The sequence below is a fragment of the Macaca mulatta genome, chromosome 8 (assembly GCF_049350105.2).
Source record: "Macaca mulatta isolate MMU2019108-1 chromosome 8, T2T-MMU8v2.0, whole genome shotgun sequence".
Taxonomy (NCBI): domain Eukaryota; kingdom Metazoa; phylum Chordata; class Mammalia; order Primates; family Cercopithecidae; genus Macaca; species Macaca mulatta.
Window position 1 is genome coordinate 153,534,166 of NC_133413.1, and position 17,120 is coordinate 153,551,285.

Sequence of the window (17,120 nt, forward strand, 5' to 3'; positions counted from 1 at the left end):
CTCTCTTAGCTGGACCCAGAGTCCCTGTGTAAGAGTGGGGGACTGTGGGTGGCACTCAGTAGAGGTCCCTGTACAAGAGCTGGGGGGAGACTGTGGGTGGCACTCAGTGGTGGTCCCTGCTGACCACAGCCAGTCCACTCCTAGAATAGGAATCTCTGCCAAATTTCCCTTCAGAGACTTGAAAGGTCCCTGGCCAGGCCTAGAGCAAGGCAGGCCCCACCTTCCAGTGTCTAGGCCTGTGGGATGGTGGACAGGCTCCAGGGGGCCCCCAGTGCTCCACGCCCCTGCAGCTCTCACCCTCAGGGACTCCCCTCCCCTTACACGCAGGCTGCGCCTGCCAACATGCTTCTGATGAAGCTAGCACAGCAGAGTGGCGGGATGTGGTTCCCGAGATCCGGTTACAAAGCCTGTGGCTCTGTCTTGGCTGTGGTCTCTGGCTCCCTCTTGCATCCTGGGGGTGCCGGCTGCTGTGCTGGGAGGAAGCCCTGTGGACAAGCCCCGGTGACAGTGATGAGGGGCTGAGTCAACAGCCGTGCAAGGGAGCTGGGGAGCAGATCCCCCAAGCTGAGCCTTCAGATGAGCCTGCAGCTCCAACCTGAAGGCTCGGCACAACCCACGAGAGATGGCAAGCCAGAGCCACCGCAGAGCCTGGATTCCCGCCCCACAGACGCTGAGAGAATCAACTGTGTTGTTTTAAGTCCCTGTGTTTTGGGGCAATTTGCCACACAACAAAAGACAGCACAGGTGGGTAGGACCTGGCTTGTGCATTACCTGGGGTGGGGCAGGGGGTGCCAGCCCACCCAAAGAATCATGTCTAAGAAGGGGCAGCCCCTACGAATGCCAGAGGCTGAGACCTGGCTCTGGGCTGCTCTTGGAGCAGAGACCCGGCTCTCCCCACACTGGGCTCGGTTGCCAGGGAGACGGAGATTCCTAACCCGGTTTCCAGGCTACTCTGCCGTCCTCCCCATGCACGTGGGTCGGCTTCACCCTATCAGGATTTTTGCAAACAAGAATAACAACCGTGGTCATGATTAGCAGAAGAAAGGTCTTTAATGACACAGAGCAAACCAATGTCAAGGTGTGGCCCTGGCCCTTTCAGTCTGCACAGCCCTGCACGGACCTGGGGACAGGGGCCACACCTTCCTCCTCCCAGCCTAACCCGGCCCAGATCCCTGTTTCCAGGGCTGTAGGGCAGCGACAGGGTGACGGGGCTGCCTGGACACCCTGTCTGGGGACACTCCAACAAGCACCCTGCAACCGTGGCCCAAGCCTCCTTTCTATGCTCAAGGTCTGGTGGTGATTGGCGCGCCAGCTGTTCACACCCCAGAACCACCTCCCAGAGGCGAGGCAGGGCCAGAACCAGGGGCAGTGTCGGAGGCCACTGCTCTTGGGCTATTTGGCTTCGGGCATCTGGGAGCGCTGAGGCCGACAGACGCAGAGGGGACTGGCCGTGGAGGAGGCGTGGGGGCGGGCCCACAGGAGAGGTGCCACACAGCACTGTCGGCACCCTCCGCGCTGCTGGAAGTGGGACCTGGGCGAGTCTCAGAGAAGATGCACCTGTCCCAAGGGCTTACACCTGAGTTACAGAGAAGACGGCGTTTCCCAAAAGACAGGCCCTACCCTCCAAGATGGCCTGCTAGGGTAGGTCAGAGACTCTCTCATGCACACAGTAAGCATTTCCTGAGGAGCTGCAGTGCTCAGATAAGGAGAAAAGCCCCTGATCCCCAAGGGCTTCCAGGACAGTGGGGGAGGCAGTGTGCAGTGCAGGGCCTCACAGCGACGTCCATGGCCCAGCTCCCAGTACCCACGAATACGGCGTTATGGAAAAAGGGGTCTTTGCAGATATAATTAAGGATCTCAAGATCATCCTGCATTTGGGCTGGGTCCTAAATCCAGTGACAAGGGTCCTTACAAGAGACAGAAGAGGAGAGGAGCACATGTGACCCCAGAGCAAACTGGAGTCATGGCCACAGGCCAAGGAACTCTTCAAGCCACAGAAGCTGGAAGTCGGGGAGGATCCTGCCCAAGACCCTTCAGAGGAAATGAGGTCCTGCTGAAACCTTGACTTCAAACTTCTGGCCTCCAGAACCACAAAATAATACATTTCTCATGTTTTAAGCCATGAGGTTTGTGGAGAGCTCTCACGGCAGCCCCAGGGGCCTGAGCCATCACCTCTGGCACTGGGTCCTCTTCAGGCTGACCCCTGTGTCCTCTGACATGACCTCGTGGCTTCCCCCAACACATTATAAACAATTTCAAGAGCACAGGACAAATGGAAAGAAGTTTACAATGAACACCCATATACCTGGCACCTGGATCCTACAATTCATATGTTGTTACATTTGCTTTATCATATATTCATCCCAACCCATCTCCTGTTCTTGATGGACTTCAAAGTAAGCTGTAGCCACCTGCATGCTTCCCACAGAGACTCTAGCTTACACTTCACAACTACTTAACATATCACCAAACATTATGTTCAGAGGTGAAACCACATTCAGTGAAATGCATGCACCTCGAGGGTGCCATTGCATAGTTTTGACAAATGCATACTCCCCCCCCAAACCCCTAACAAAATGTAGACATTACTAACCCCCCCCCGCCCACCCACATCCTCCCCAGCCCAGCTCCGGTAAACCCCATCTTCTCCCTTCTGCAAAGGCAGCAACTGTTCTGACACTTGAAAACCATATAGGTTACTTTGTCCTGCTCTAGAACGTCACGTAAGTCACACCATGGGGTCTGTATTCTTTCCTGCGGGCTCTGTGTGATACGTGCCTCCGGGGTCCTGGCAGTTTGTTCCTTTGCGTGGCTGAGTGGCGTCCCACGCGTGAGCGTTACAACATTTGCTTATTCACTTCCTTGTTGGTGGACCCTGGGCTGTGTGCCGTGTTTGACATGGATGTATTCCTGAGTCCTCCATTCTCTTGGGTAAATAGCGGGGTACAGAGTTGCTGTGTCCAGAGTTGCTGTGTCCAAAGGCCAAGTAAATCGTTCCTTAAGAAATTGCCAGGCCAGGTGCAGCGGCTCACATCTGTAACCCTAGCACTTTGGGAGGCCGAGGTGAACAGATCACCTGAGGTCAGGAGTTCAAGACCAGCCTGGCCAACACGGTTAAACCTCACCTCTACTAAAAATACCAAACTTAGCCAGGCGTGGTGGCACATCTGTAATCCCAGCTACTCAGGCAGCTGGGACAGGAGAATCGCTTGAACCTGGGAGGCGGAGGTTGCAGTGAGCAGAGATTGCGCCACTGCACTCTAGCCTGGGTGATGAGAGTGAAACTCCATTTCAAAAAAAGAAAGAAAGAAAGAAATTGCGAGACTTTTTGCAGAGCAGCTGTCCCACCTCATACTCCCACAGCGCATGCACAGACCAGCTGCTGCACGTCACACAGACACGTGGTGCTGAGCTGAACGGCCCTGAGCGCTCCCAGGCCGTCCCACACACTTCCTGCTCTGGAGTCTGACGTTCTGTTATTGGGTGGGAGGTCTTGACTGTGAGTTGTCCAGGTTCTTGGCATGTTGAACAAAGAATTGAACAAAACACACAAACAAAACAATGAAAGAACGAAGCATCAAAAGAAGCAACGAAAGTGCAGATTCATTGAGGCGAAAGTGCATTCCACAGATGGGAGCTCGGGGCTCAGGCGAGCGGCTCAGGAGCCCGACTGCAGTGTTCTTTAGGGTTCTTATGAGGCTAAAAGAATTTGGTAACACCCCTAGGTGCCCTTTTGAGGCCTCCAGCAGGTTACATCTCACGAAGGATTGGCCTGCACTGCTGTCGGTCGGTCAGAGGCTGAAGTGGAGATTTCTGTCTCGTCATCCCAGGAGCAGATGTGGCCCGTGTGCTGCCTCGTCTCACCTGGAACTGGCTGCACCTGCTGCTCTTTCACTTCTGCCTTAACCCATGGTGACCCTAATTCCCTATTCCCCTGCCTCATTTCCCACCGAGAGACATCATCCCCAGAAATCTTTTTTTTTTTTTCCTGTCCCTGCCTACTGGGGTCCTGGCTGTCTGTCCCTAGGTAGTTAGGTGGGTCTCCGTGGACGCAGCAGCCTTGTACTTGCTTGTAAAGGGTGTAGCTGACTTGACCCAGTCACAATGGTTGGGTATTTTGGCCCAATTTTGGATTTTGTTCCCAAAGTGGCTGAAACCCTTGCACAAGTATCATACAAACACAGAATTGCTGAAAATGAGAGAGAAAAAAATCAGTTAACAATTTAAACAAAGTTAGACCAGAAGTTAAGGCCAAAACTATGGCAATAACTGGTACTACCAAAGGAAGTAATGCAGATAGCAACCAGTGTTGCCAAGGTTCTGTGGGAGTTCCCAAAGACTCCATTTTATTTGCCTGGGAAATTACATTTTTAGTATTTTCTTATACTAAACCAGACTGGCTGATGCAAAAACAACATTCTTCCTTTAAATATAAAAAATTTCCTCCTTGCCAATACAAGCAAGTTCCTCCATCTAAGGCTCTTTGATTTTGTAAGACGATGGCAGCCAGGAGTCCAGCTGTTGCTGAAGACTAGTGAGGCCCTCTGCTGTCCGAGGGACATCACAGTCTCCTGAGGCCCCTAATGCCGGATTCCAAGGCTCCTCCTCCTGCAGCTGATCCCGCTAAACCCAACAAGGAGGACACAGGTCTGGCATATCCCAGGCTTTTGGTAGTCATGCAAAGCCAACAAGGTTATGTTTAATAAACCAACAGTATGGTTAATTATTTCCCTTGCTGCGAGAAACATGCTTACTTGTCAAAATCCAAAGAATGGACTTAGAGGCACGAAGAACAGCGAAAGTGAGAGTGGCTCACGCCTGTCATTCCAGCACTGTGGGAGGCCGGGGCCGGCGAATCACAAGGTCAGGAGATCGAGACTATCCTGGCTAACACGGTGAAACCCCGTCTCTACTAAAAATACAAAAAATTAGCCGGGCGTGGTGGCAGGCGCCTGTAGTCCCAGCTACTGGGGAGGCTGAGGCAGGAAAATGGCGTGAACCCGGCAGGCGGAGCTTGCAGTGAGCAGTGATCGCGCCACTGCACTCCAGCCTAAGTGACAGAGCCAGACTCCGTCTCAAAAAAAAAAAAAAAAAAGCAGTCTTGCAAGATTGGGTGTCTGGTAGACAGGCACACTCAGTACAGTTACAACAAGCAATTTGTCCCTAGTGCTTAGGTCCCTCCCCCGGTTCCTCATAGACTGAGTACTATGGGGTCACGAGCTTCCCGGACGTTGCCTATTAGTCGTTGGGTTGGGTTTTTAGGTGTTTTCTTTAAGGTTGTGTTGCTGCATTTTGTTACAGCCCACAATGCATTACAGTCATCTGGGGGGCTCTTCAAGTATTTGAATGATGACCCAGGTAGTCAGGCAAGCTGAAGAGAATAAAGTTAGCTATTTTACAAGCTAGTCTAAACTCAGCTCTTTGGTTCGGGTGAGGGCAGCTAAGGGGCCCCGACCAGCAGCTGCTGGTTATTGAGTCAGGGGCATAGTGTACCTTGTTCTTCTGTAGTTTGCAGACCCAAGCCTGTCTGGGGCATTTTATTTTGAAAATGGACCACCGTATACATCATTTTCTACACTTGCTGACAGGCCAGTGTCCTTGAGAGCCATTAAGGTATGTCAGGCAAATGCCAAAAAGTTAAGATGATGCTGATTTCCCAGACTGGCTTCATTTGGGGTCTTTTGTGGCTTTTTTTAAAACAGAAAAACCATTTGTTTTATTATGACAAAGGAAGTGATTCCATCCATTCAGATGAAGGCAATTAAGTTGTAAAATCATAAAAGTGACTACAAGTATCCGGCTTACAGTAACTGTGCAACAAAGGCACCAGGGAGTGTGGGTGGACATTTACTTATCTTCTGTCTGTCTTCTAAACAGGCACTGCACGAATTCCACAGGTTCATGGGTGCAGTGGCTGGTGGGAGCCTCAGGTTCCAGGTCCAGAGCTCCAGGTGTTGCAGGCTTGACCTTGGAAAGATGGATCCAGCTACTTAATCCTAGTACTTTGACCTCCGAAGGCGTGGCCAACACCACTGAAAACAGTCCCTTCCATTTGGGTTGTAGCTGTTGAGCGGATGACCGTCTTTCCTTGTTTTTTGTTTGTTCGTTTGATTGATTGTTTTTGTTTTTTCTGTTTGTTTGCTTTGAGACAGAGTCTCGCTCTCGCCCAGGCTGGAGTACAGTGGAGCAATCTCAGCTCACCTCAACCTCCATCTCCCGGGTTTAAGCAATTCTCCTGTTGCAGCCTCCCAAATAGTTGGGATTACAGGCATGCACCACCATGCCCAGCTCATTTTTGTATTTTTAGTAGAGACAGGGCTCGCCATGTTGGCCAGGCTGGTCTCAAACTCCTGACATCAGGTGATCTGCCTGCTTCAACCTCCAAAGTGAAGGAATGACAGGCGTGAGCCACTGCACCTGGCTGTTTCCATGTTTTAACAGGTACCTTATCTCCTGGCCTGATTTTGGGTTGCTGGTTAGTTCCTGGCATGGGGAGCCTTTGAATTCCAAACTTTCATAATCCCTGCTGAAATTGCACCAGGGTAACGATGTAGTATATTAACCCAGCCGTTCTGGATCATTAATTAGATTATAAGTTAGAAACAGCCTCCCATATAGCATTTCATATGGGCTTTTTTTTTTTTTTTTTTTTTTTTTTTTTTTTTTTTGCTTTCAGGGAGTTACAGAGTCTTAAAAGGGCTACGGGCAGTAAGCTGACCCGTTTCTGATGTTTCCTGACGTAGCTAAGCTAACGCCTGGTTTAGAGTTTGGTTAGCGCTTTCTACTTTCCTGAAGGATGGAGGCCTCCATGCTGAATGTAAACAGTATTTGATTCCGAGAGCCTTAGCAACCCCTTGGGTTATTTATCACTTTGGAGGCTCTGGGGTAACCGGAACCAGGGGACTATTCCTTTAAGAGACACTTTATAACCTCACCGGAATCGACAGTCTTGGTTATCTCCTTCTTCATTCCTCCAAGGAGTGCGTGAAGAAACTTTGCTGGATCCCAATCAGGGCTGGTGGTGGGCACCACATCTGGGCCCAGGTGATTGCCCTGGGGATTTCAGGCCAGCATATCGTCTGCCTCGCGGCAGGCAGCCTCGAAAACCCTGTCCTTTTCCATAGGGGTGCAGCCGGTTGCCAGAATGAATGGACCTTTCTCCATGATCGATCAAAAGCCAGAGCCAGGGTTTGGAAACCGCCTGCAAAGCTACCAGGGTCCTCAGAGTCCCTTCCCAGCTTTTCTTTACATTGTCGCCTATCAGTCATGGGAAATGGGATTGCACTCAAGCTGTGGCCCTCCGGTCCCCGAGGCTTCCCTGGGAGGTGAAGCCGGCCCTCCGGTCCCCGAGGCTTCCCTGGGAGGTGAAGCCGGCCCTCCGGTCCCCGCGGCTTCCCTGGGAGGTGAAGCCGGCCCTCCGGTCCCCGCGGCTTCCCTGGGAGGTGAAGCCGGCCCTCCGGTCCCCGCGGCTTCCCTGGGAGGTGAAGCCGGCCCTCCGGTCCCCGCGGCTTCCCTGGGAGGTGAAGCCGGCCCTCCCGCCCCCGCGGCTTCCCTGGGAGGTGAAGCCGGCCCTCCGGTCCCCGAGGCTTCCCTGGGAGGCGACAGTGCCGGGGAGCTGCTGAGTCAGGGGTTCCACTGCTGGTGCCTTAGGGGCTTGGTGTAGTTTGTTCCTCTGGCTGGCCTGGCGTAGTTGGAGCGTGTGGCAAAGGGTCATCTGGGGGTGGCCATCGTTCCCTCTGAGAGACAAGGGGCCTTGTAGGAGGGGGTCATCGCCAAGGTCTGGCTCAGTCTTAGGACTTTTCTTCCGAGGGCCAGTGTTAGGAGCTTTACGGATTGAAGGATTCTGATGCAAAGCCACAAAGGCTTCACTGTATGGCATTTCTGACCATCTACCCTGCCTTTTGCAAAATAAGTATAATTGTAGGTTAGTATTACGATGAAGCCTTCAGTGTTCTGGCCATTGCGCCTGACTGTCTCGCCGACATTGTGGCCAAACAGTATTACAATAAAAACCTCAAGCATTTTCTTCTCAGATTGTCAGGGTCAAATTGATTCCAATGGTTGAGGGTGCAGCCAGGCAGGGAATCAGGTGGAATAGATGGGGTGGGTCCCACAGTGGTCTGGAAGAGAAACGAGACCCTAAGGAGGGTTTATCTGTGGACCCGAAATTTCTGCCTGGGGCATCCCCCTGGGGAAGTCTCAGGTTTAGCCTTGGATCCTAGGGGCCCCTGCTTCAGGGTCCAGTCTTACCGTGTCAGACGTCTCTGGCCTCAGGTGTGCACCAGTGCCACTTGGGATGTTTTCTCTCCACAGCCAACGGCCCACTGTGATTCCATTTGTTCCTGGATGTAATCTCTGGCTTTTCGCGTCCCACCAATTTAGAAGGACCGTATCTTCCTGCATTCTTCACAGGGTTATGGTAGAGCCCTTTACTTCCAGCTCTTCATTTGTTCCAGGATGAAACTCAAAAATCCTGTTATTAATAACATTAAGGCTGGTGGGGTGTCTCTTGTAGCCAGTGACACCAGAGAGTGGTATGTGAATCCCTGTGGCTGGTAATTCACTTTGCGGTCTGAGCAGGAGAAATAATGTTTAAATAGGAACCACCAAGACATGGGGTTTTCCCTAAGCTCGTCCTTTTCTGTACTTTCTGTGCATAAACAAAAGGGGCACGCAGATGGTAACGGGGGCTCAAATGCAACAATTTTGCAGTCCCTGGTCCCCACAAAGCATTAGCAAGGCAAGGGCAGAAAGTAGAAGATGAAGAATTAAATCATCTCAAAGACATTATTGCTGCACAGACACAAATCTGACCATTGCATGGATTTGTCTCGCTCTCGGCAGGACCTAGGTGTCCTGTTCCATGACCGAGTTATCCGGTTACTAGAGACTTCAAGCGGCAGGCACCCTAGTGGCTTTTAACTGCCTAACCCATTCCCGCAAATGGCGGCTTTGACAAAAGAAAGATAAACAAGAAGAAGGAAAGGAAATCTAAACCCCAGACCACGGGGCTTACCTCCTGGCTGGCTCTCCAAAATATGTTACCAGATAGAAACTCTTGACTATATGCTGTCCGGGTTTTGTACAAAGAATTAAACAAAAGGCACAAACAAAGCAGCAAAAGAATGAAGCATCAAAACAACAACAACAACAACAAAAAGTGCAGATTCACTGAAGCAAAAGTGCACTCCACAGAGCGGGAGCAGCTCGGGCAAGCGGCTCAAGAGCCCTGACTGCAGCGTCTTTTGGGGTTCTTAGGAAGCTGAAAGAATTTGGTAATGAGGAAAGAGAGAGACCCTCTCATATTGTTTTATATTGTTTTATACTCAGTACCTGTTTTAAGAAAAAAACAATGAAGTAAAACCAAAGACAGGCAACCCGGCACCAGGCCCGGAACCAGGCCTGGGTCTGCCTGGCCTAAACCCAGTAGTTAAAAATCAACCCATGAGGCCGGGCGCGGTGGCTCAAGCCTGTAATCCCAGCACTTTGGGAGGCCGAGACGGGCGGATCACAAGGTCAGGAGATCGAGACCATCCTGGCTAACACGGTGAAACCCCGTCTCTACTAAAAATACAAAAAAAAACTAGCCGGGCGTGGTGGCGGGCGCCTGTAGTCCCAGCTACTCGCGAGGCTGAGGCAGGAGAATGGTGTGAACCCGGGAGGCGGAGCTTGCAGTGAGCTGAGATCCGGCCACTGCACTGCAGCCTGGGCGACAGAGCAAGACTCCGTCTCAAAAAAAAAAAAAAAAAATCAACCCATGACTTGGAAACCGATGTTCCTGACATTGTATAGAAGGACACTGTGAAACTCCCTGCCCTGTTCTCTTTCTCTCTGACTACCAGTGCAGGAAACCCCTGTCACGTATTGCTCAATCAATCACCACCCTTTCACGTGAAATCTTTAGTGCTGTGAGCCCTTAAAAGGGACAGAAACTGTGCACTCGGGGAGCTCGGATTTTAAGGCGGTAGCTTGCCGATGCTCCCAGCTGAATAAAGCCCTTCCTTCTACAACTCGGTGTCTGACAGGTTTTGTCTGCGGCTCGTCCTACTACAGTAACACCGCTAGGTGCCCTTTAGAGGCCTCCAGCGGGTTACAGCGTATGAAGGATTGGCCTGTGACCAGTCAGAGGCTGGAGACTTGGCCCACAGTCAATCAGAGGCTGAGGTGGAAACTTCCGTCTTGTCATCACAGGAGTGAGGATGTGGCCTGTATGCAGCCTCGTCATGCCTAGAACTGGCCGCACCTGCTGTTCCCTTGCTTCTGCCTTAGGCCTTGGTTGCCCTAATTCCCTACTGTCCTGCCTCAATTCCTCTGCAGCTCTGTTCTTTCAGTGGTGATGGTACTTAGATCCCATAATGTAGACACAGGTGTGCTCACTGCTATGGTGTTTGCGTTGCCTCTGTGTCTCTGCAGTTAGGACGTAAGTCTCCTTTTCTTTATTATTTTTTGAATCAGGGTCTCCCTCTATCACCCAAACCGGAGTGCAGTGGCACCATCACAGTTCACTGCAGCCTTGACTTCCCATGCTCAAGTGATTCTCCCACCTCAGCTCCCACAACTCCTGCCCCATCACAAGCAGCAGCAGCAGCAGCAGCAGCAGCAGTAGTAGCTGGAACTACAGGTGTGCCACCACACTGGCTTTTTTTAGTAGACATGGTGTCTCACCATGTTGCCCAGGCTGAGTATCCTTTCTAAAAAAGGAAACAAATCACATGCTCACCCTCTTTCCAATTCAAAACTAGGATTTCAGGGCTTTTATTTAACTTGATTTTTTAAACCTGTATCTCTTCATTTTTATGCTGAAAAAACTTTGTTTTTAGGAATATTCGCATACTCACTTTATTCTATGACATAATAGTTTCAAAATAAAAAGGCTAGCATTGTTACAAAGAAGCAGCAATGAACTAAGAACAAGACTTCTGTGCAGTTCCTTTCGTCCTTGGAGTGTGTCCCACCAGGATGTATCTTCAAAGTGCAGTGTTCTGAGGCTGCTGGAATAATTATCTTGTCTGTAAAATTAATTTTCCAACTTGATGTACAGTTTGAGGTTCCTTTGTTTCCATTTGTTCTCAGTTTCTGGGGATTTTTATTTGGTATTTTTATTGCATGCAGAAAACTACATACACACCATTACAAAACCAAGGCTTTGATGTTGACTTTTTGAGAAAGTGCATTCTGAGAAATCTCTTTTTTTTTCCTGTCCCCCTACCCCCACCCTGTTCTCTCCTTTCACCTATAAAGTTAATCTTGTCATTGTTTCTTTTTTGCAAATATATAAAAGAGTTGTTTGTATTTACATTCTTCCCCTTACACAAAAGGTGGCATCCCCACGGATCCCCACGGATCTCCATGGATCCCCACAGATCTCCATGGATACCCACGGATACCCACAGATACCCACAGTGCCGTTCTTCCCTAGATTTTCACGTGGATTCATGCAGCCTGGAGAAGGCTTCCTATCAGTGCTTAGGGACCGTGCCACTCTTTCCCACAGCTGCGTGGTCCCCCGGGGGGTGTGCACCCATGCACTGGGACAGCCATGCAGTGATGGGCAGTGGGGAGGCTCCCAACCCCAGCTATTTCCAATAGCGCCCCATCGAGAAGCTCCGCACTGCGTCATTTTGCGTGTTGGGGCTACGCCTCTGGGACGGAATCCTGGGACTGGGCGGAAGGCTAACCCAGACGCAGTCTTGCAGGGCACTGACAGATTCTTCTCCACTCCCGCAGCCACGCCTGCGTGGACGTTTCTTCACAGCCTCACCCCAGGGCAGGCCTGCTGACCCGCCGAGACTGCTGGATTTTGCCAATATGAGGGACAAGAAAAGACATCTCAGTGCAATTTTAATTGGCATTTTTCTGACTATGAAGGTGGTTGAGCCTCTTTTTGTGGAGTTAAAGAGACATTTGTAAGGATTTTTCTGTAAACTGTTCATAAGTTTTCTAAATTTTTCTAATTTTCCCTTAGATTTTTAGGAACTCTTTTTGTATGCACAGAAATCAGCCCTTTGGCTCGTAAGCTTCCATTTCCCTCCTAGCTTGTCATTTGTCTTTTGACCTCCTTTCTTCCTTCTTTTCTTTTTCCCTCCCTCCCTTTCTCTGTCTCTCTCTGTGTGTGTGTCTCTCTGTGTGTGTCTCTCTGTGTGTGTCTGTGTGTTTGTGTGTGTGTCTCTGTGTGTGTCTGTGTGTTTGTGTTTGTGTGTGTGTCTCTGTGTGTGTCTGTGTGTCTCTCTCTGTGTGTCTTTGTGTGTCTCTCTCTGTCTGTGTGTGTCTCCGTGTGTGTGTCTCTGTGTCTGTGCGTGTCTCTCTCTGTGTGTGACTCTCTCTCTGTGTATGTCTCTGTGTGTCTGTGTGTCTCTCTCTGTGTCTGTGTGTCTGTCTGTGTGTCTATGTGTGTGTCTCTCTTTGTCTGTCTCTCTGTGTCTCTCTGTCTGCATTGTGTCTCTGTGTCTCACTGCGTCTCTGTGTGTCTCTCTGTGTGTCTCTCTCTGTCTCTGTGTGTGTGTCTCTGTGTGTATGTCTCTCTCTGTGTGTCTCTGTGTGTCTTTGTGTGTGTGTCTCTCTCTGTCTCTGTGTGTGTGTCTCTGTGTGTGTCTGTGTGTGTCTCTCTGTGTTTCTGTGTGCATCTGTGTGTGTGTCTGTGTATGTGTCTGTGTGTGTCTCTCTGTATGTTTGTGTGTGTCTCTGTGTGTGTGTGTCTGTGTGTGTCTCTGTCTCCCCCTTTCCTCCTTTGTTGCTGTTACCCTCAGCATGCTTGTCTCCCCTCCCACTCGCATCAGTCACACAGGGCTCCCTTCCTGTGGAGGGCACAGCTCACTGCAGGTGTACATGCTGCGGGTTGGGGACACCCTGGGGACTGAGGCTCTTCCCCTTGTGTGGCGTCCTTGGCCTCTGATGCTCTTCCCAGAAGTGCTGCAGGCTCTGTGACATGTTTGGACTGGGTCACCTCCCCGTCTCACTACTACCAAAGGGAGCATCTGTGTGTGTGCGTGTATGCGTGTGTGTGTGTATGTGAATGTGTGTGCATGTATGTGCGTGTGTGTGTGCACGTGTCTGTCTGTGTGCATGTGCATGTGTGTGCAAGTGTGTGTGCATGTGAGCATGTGTGTGCATGTGTGCATGTGAGCGTGTGTGTGCATGTGTGTGTGTGCATGTGTCTCTGTGCACGTGCATGTGAGTGTGTGCGTGTGTGTGCAAGTGTGTGGGCATGTGTGTGCATGTGTGCACATGTGTGCGTGTATGTGCATATGAGTGTGTGCGTGAGTGTGTGCATGTGTGTGTGGTCTGCAGACTCTTGGGTCAAAGGCTCCTCTGCAGATGAGGAAGGGTGGCTGGTGAAGTTTCAGGGACTGCCCTGGGGGCTCCTGTTCACCCGCTGAGCTATGGGGGCCCCCAGACCCTCAAGTTCCTGCCCCTCCTCAGCCCTGCCTCTCCAGCCTTAGTCGGGCCTGGGAGCCTGGACAACCTTGGCCTGGGTCTGCAGTCTGCGGTTTCTTCCCCAGAAGCGAAGCGTCCCTAGTTCCCAGAGCCCCCTCCCCATCTCCCACCTCCTGGCCCCAGGCTCTGCATTTGCTCCTGTGACATCGCACTCCGCCCCCAGCTCCGGCTCCCCGGGTGTGCGTGTTCAGTACCGGCCTGTACACAGCTGAGCTCAGTCCGTGTCTGTGGAGGAGGGGGCTGGACTCAGGGGCTCCCTGACAGACACTGCAGGTGTCAGGTCCGGGGCACTAGGACCCTTCCAAGGAGAAACGGTGTGGGGAGGGCTGAGCTTGTGAGGGAGCCCTGGGGGCCAAGCGGCGGTTTGGGGGAGCAGGTGTTGGGGGGTCTGGTCTGGGTCTCCCTGTGGTCTTCTGTTCTTCCAGAGGTCAGACTTCCTGCAGGGACTGGCAGCCCCGCCATACCCAGAGGCTGAGTGAGCTGGCCGAGAGGGCCAGGTGGGAGGTGACGCTCAGCCTCGCCTCACAGCGGGGCCTGTGGGTGGGCGGTGGAGGAAGGCCCCCGAGGGCTCACCTGGGGCTCGGGAGGTGACATCGCCTGTCACCTGAGCTGGCGCCCCATGAGCAGAAGCCAGCCCCATATGTGAACTTCCGGGTCAGGAGTGGGGCCAGACCCACGGGGCTCCCCCACACATCCCTGGCAGGTGGGACAGCTCTGCAGCCAGCCGAGGCCCAGGCATGAAGAGAGCCTGGACCCACCTTTAGAGCAGGAGGGGGTGTGACGGGCGGCTTGGGCCACACCCGCATTGTCTTCTGCAAGGGTAGGTGCTCAGTGGGGTGGACAGATCAACCATGGCCCATCCCAGATATCCGGGGTGGCGGAGGCCATACTTGGGGGCGCAGGTGCCCTGTGCAGAGTGGCATGGGCACTGGACCCAGGTCCCACCTCACCCGCAACCCCTCGGCCAAGGGCTGCTTTGCAGGTGAGGTGCTGGGGCTCAGTCCCCACACTCCTGGCCGGGATGGAGAGCACTGGATGAGAAGGGGACAGGAGTTTCCGGGGAGTCGAGGCATGGAGCCACTGCGAACGCAAGCCTTCATGCTGTGTAGTACCCATGTCCCCTGGTCTCACCGCCCACCATTCTGTCCAGCCAGGTTGCTCCATCCGAGGACGTGGGAGGATGGCAGGGGCCCAGCCTGAGGCGGGCTCCATGGACAGAGCAGTGGTCTGGCTGTGACCTGTCGCACTGCAGAGGGGTCTGGGCCGAGGCCGCCTGGACCTCACTGGAGACTGGCCAGGCAGGTGTGTCAAGGCCTGGGCAGGCCACCCCAGGAGCACATGTGCGTCCCAGGGAATTGACTGTGGTTAAGTTTGCCACCCGGCACGACAGAGGCTGACTCAAAATTAGGCCGAATCACTGAGAAGTACTAATATTTAGAAATACCGAGGTTGTCCCCCCACACATCCATCTCCCTCTTCTTGAGGACCGACTATCCCCATGGAGGCCTGGGCTGTGGGGGAAGTGGGCTCAGGTCTGAGATCATTGAGGGCCTCTCCCTGGCCTTGGCTTACGGTTCGGTGGGTTCATACACCCTCGGCCCAATGAGGAGTGAGCAGCCCTGGGGTGGGGCGTACAGGATCTCTGGGAAGTGGCCCCCACACACCCACAGAGAAGCAGAGCTGCCCTTGGCAGCCCTTCAGGATCCAGGTTTGAGATGAAGCCGATATGACAGGAGATAGAGCAGAGAAATGGAAAGATCCTGAGGCCCCAGTGCCATCAGCAACCAGCTGAACCAAGCTCACCCAAGCCCGCGCTCTCCTGACCTCTGCTCCTCCAACCAGGGGGTCCCTGGGCTGTGCAAAGAACAAGCTGCAGCATCAGTCAAGCTGCTGTGCACTCTAAGTTTGGTTTCCATTTCATTAAGTTCTGTGATTATCTGTGTTTCATTCTTTCTTCAGATTTATATTGCTCTTTCTCTAACTTTCTGAGATGGATGCATAGCTAATTAATTTTCAGCCTTCTTCTCCAATGTATGCATTTAAGGCCAGCATCTTCCTGCTGAATTGGACTTACTGTGAAATTCCCTTCTTCATCTCCAGTAATGACATTTACCTCCAAAGTGCTTTGCCTGCTGGAAATGCAGCCACATCAGCTTTCTGGTTGGCATTGGGTGCTTAACTGTCTCTCTGGGTGATGTGATAGGTGTGTTTCTTGTAGGCTGTATACACTTGGCTTTATTCATCCTTTTATATATGATGTAGCTGCTGCTAGAGTGGGGTTTAAATCTTTAGATGCTTTCTGCCTGTCTGGGCTCCACGATGCCCCTTCAAATAATTCCTATCACCTCCCTCCCATTGCTCAAAATCCCGGGTCCTCCTGGCTCCTGTGTCTGCTCGGCCAGCACCTCTCCTTGTTCATCCTTGTGCTCTGTCATCCTGCCCACTCCCTTCACACTGAGGACAGGGGCGTCTGTTCCACCAGCTCCCACCAGTGTAGACAGCCTCCCACACAGTGCATGTGGACGACCCACGGTGGGTGTGGACCCAGCCAACATCTCCCTCTGGTCCCTCCCTCCCTCCCTCTCCCTCTCCCTCTCCCCCTCCCCTCCAGGCCCTTTTCCCCCACCTGTCGGTGTTCCCATGGCCCCCACATCTCTGCCTCCAAGCCTGTCCCCGGGGCTGAGCCGGAGTAGGCCCAGGAGCCCTGAGCGATGCTTGTGCTCTCAGTGAGTCAGGAGGTGAGGGTGATTCTGGAGAAAGGACGTGGCCGGAAGTGGGAAGTTTCAGAACCGAGAGAAGGCCCACCCAGCGCCCACTCGGTGCTCAGGAGACCCCTGCCCTCCCCTGTCCACTCCCTCCTGCCTCCTTCCCTCTTCTGTACCAAGCCTCAGCCCTTTGCTGCCTGGATTTTCTTTTTCCTCGTGAACCTGCATATATCCAGCCCTAAGCAAAACCCGCCCGCCTCTCCCAGGCCCCCCAGGAAGGGAAATTAGGGTGGAGGCCCTTGGGGGCGCGCTCCCCACTGTGGGGCAGAGGGGCGGCCTCTTCTCACCTGCTCTAACCCCTGCCTCGGGGGACACCTCCTCTCCAGCTCTCGGGGACCAGGACTGACCCGTCAGGAAGCCGACTCCGCTCGGTCCCTGCTCCCCGGTCTTCTCCGAGGCTTCCTCCCCGGCTCCGGCCTGGGCGTCGGGAGCCCTCCCTGGAGCGCACCTCTGCGCCCGCACCTCTGCGCCCGCACCTCCCACCGGGGTCCGGCTCCCGCTGCTCCCGCTCGGTCCTCCCTCCTCCAGCACACGCCAGGGCTCGCTTCTCCTTCGGAAGACCCTCTCCTCCCTGCCGCATGGCTGGTCCAGCGTCCCCGCCATGCCTCCTCTGCCCGCGCTGAAAGGACCCCTTACACCCGGGGACTTCTCCGCTCCGGACACGCCTGGCGACCTCGCAGGCGCCACCTCCTGCACTCGGTGGAGAGCCTGCTCTGCGCCCACACCTGCCTGTCCCGCCCCAACACCTGGTCCTCCTCCAAACCCTGCCCCGCCTTGCCCTGTCCCGTCTTCCCCCTCTTATGGAACTGACCAGCATGTCGCACCCACTCCACCCCAAACCTCACCCCACCCTTCCCTACCTCAGCATCTCTACCCTGGAACAAAGGACTGGGAACCAACTGAGAGCAGTAAGAAAGGATT

At 53.1% G+C, this 17,120-nt stretch overlaps 1 protein-coding gene and 1 long non-coding RNA gene across 5 annotated transcripts; one reads left to right on the top strand and one right to left on the bottom strand.

The window, feature by feature from the left end:
- Positions 1 to 1,031: 1,031 nt before the first annotated feature.
- On the bottom strand, positions 1,032 to 9,432 carry LOC144330883 (uncharacterized). 4 transcript variants are annotated; one of them, XM_077944321.1, is made up of 5 exons: positions 9,334 to 9,349; positions 8,251 to 8,473; positions 7,372 to 8,120; positions 6,936 to 7,290; positions 3,975 to 4,189 (listed from the first exon to the last, which is right to left on the bottom strand). In XM_077944321.1, exons 3-4 carry the CDS (start codon positions 7,877 to 7,879, stop codon positions 7,286 to 7,288), a joined length of 513 nt encoding a protein of 170 aa, XP_077800447.1. In that variant the 5' UTR covers positions 7,880 to 8,120; positions 8,251 to 8,473; positions 9,334 to 9,349; the 3' UTR covers positions 3,975 to 4,189; positions 6,936 to 7,285. The 4 variants fall into 4 exon arrangements, with proteins under 4 accessions (XP_077800444.1, XP_077800447.1, XP_077800446.1 ...); XM_077944320.1 differs by lacking the exon at positions 3,975 to 4,189 and having other exon boundaries at positions 6,637 to 7,290; positions 9,334 to 9,408; XM_077944319.1 differs by lacking the exon at positions 3,975 to 4,189 and having other exon boundaries at positions 6,639 to 7,290; positions 7,372 to 8,473; positions 9,017 to 9,432.
- On the top strand, positions 7,321 to 9,340 carry LOC144330896 (uncharacterized). The gene is made up of 2 exons (XR_013397516.1): positions 7,321 to 7,442; positions 7,560 to 9,340. It is a non-coding gene; the product is annotated as an uncharacterized LOC144330896 (long non-coding RNA).
- Positions 9,433 to 17,120: the final 7,688 nt, after the last annotated feature.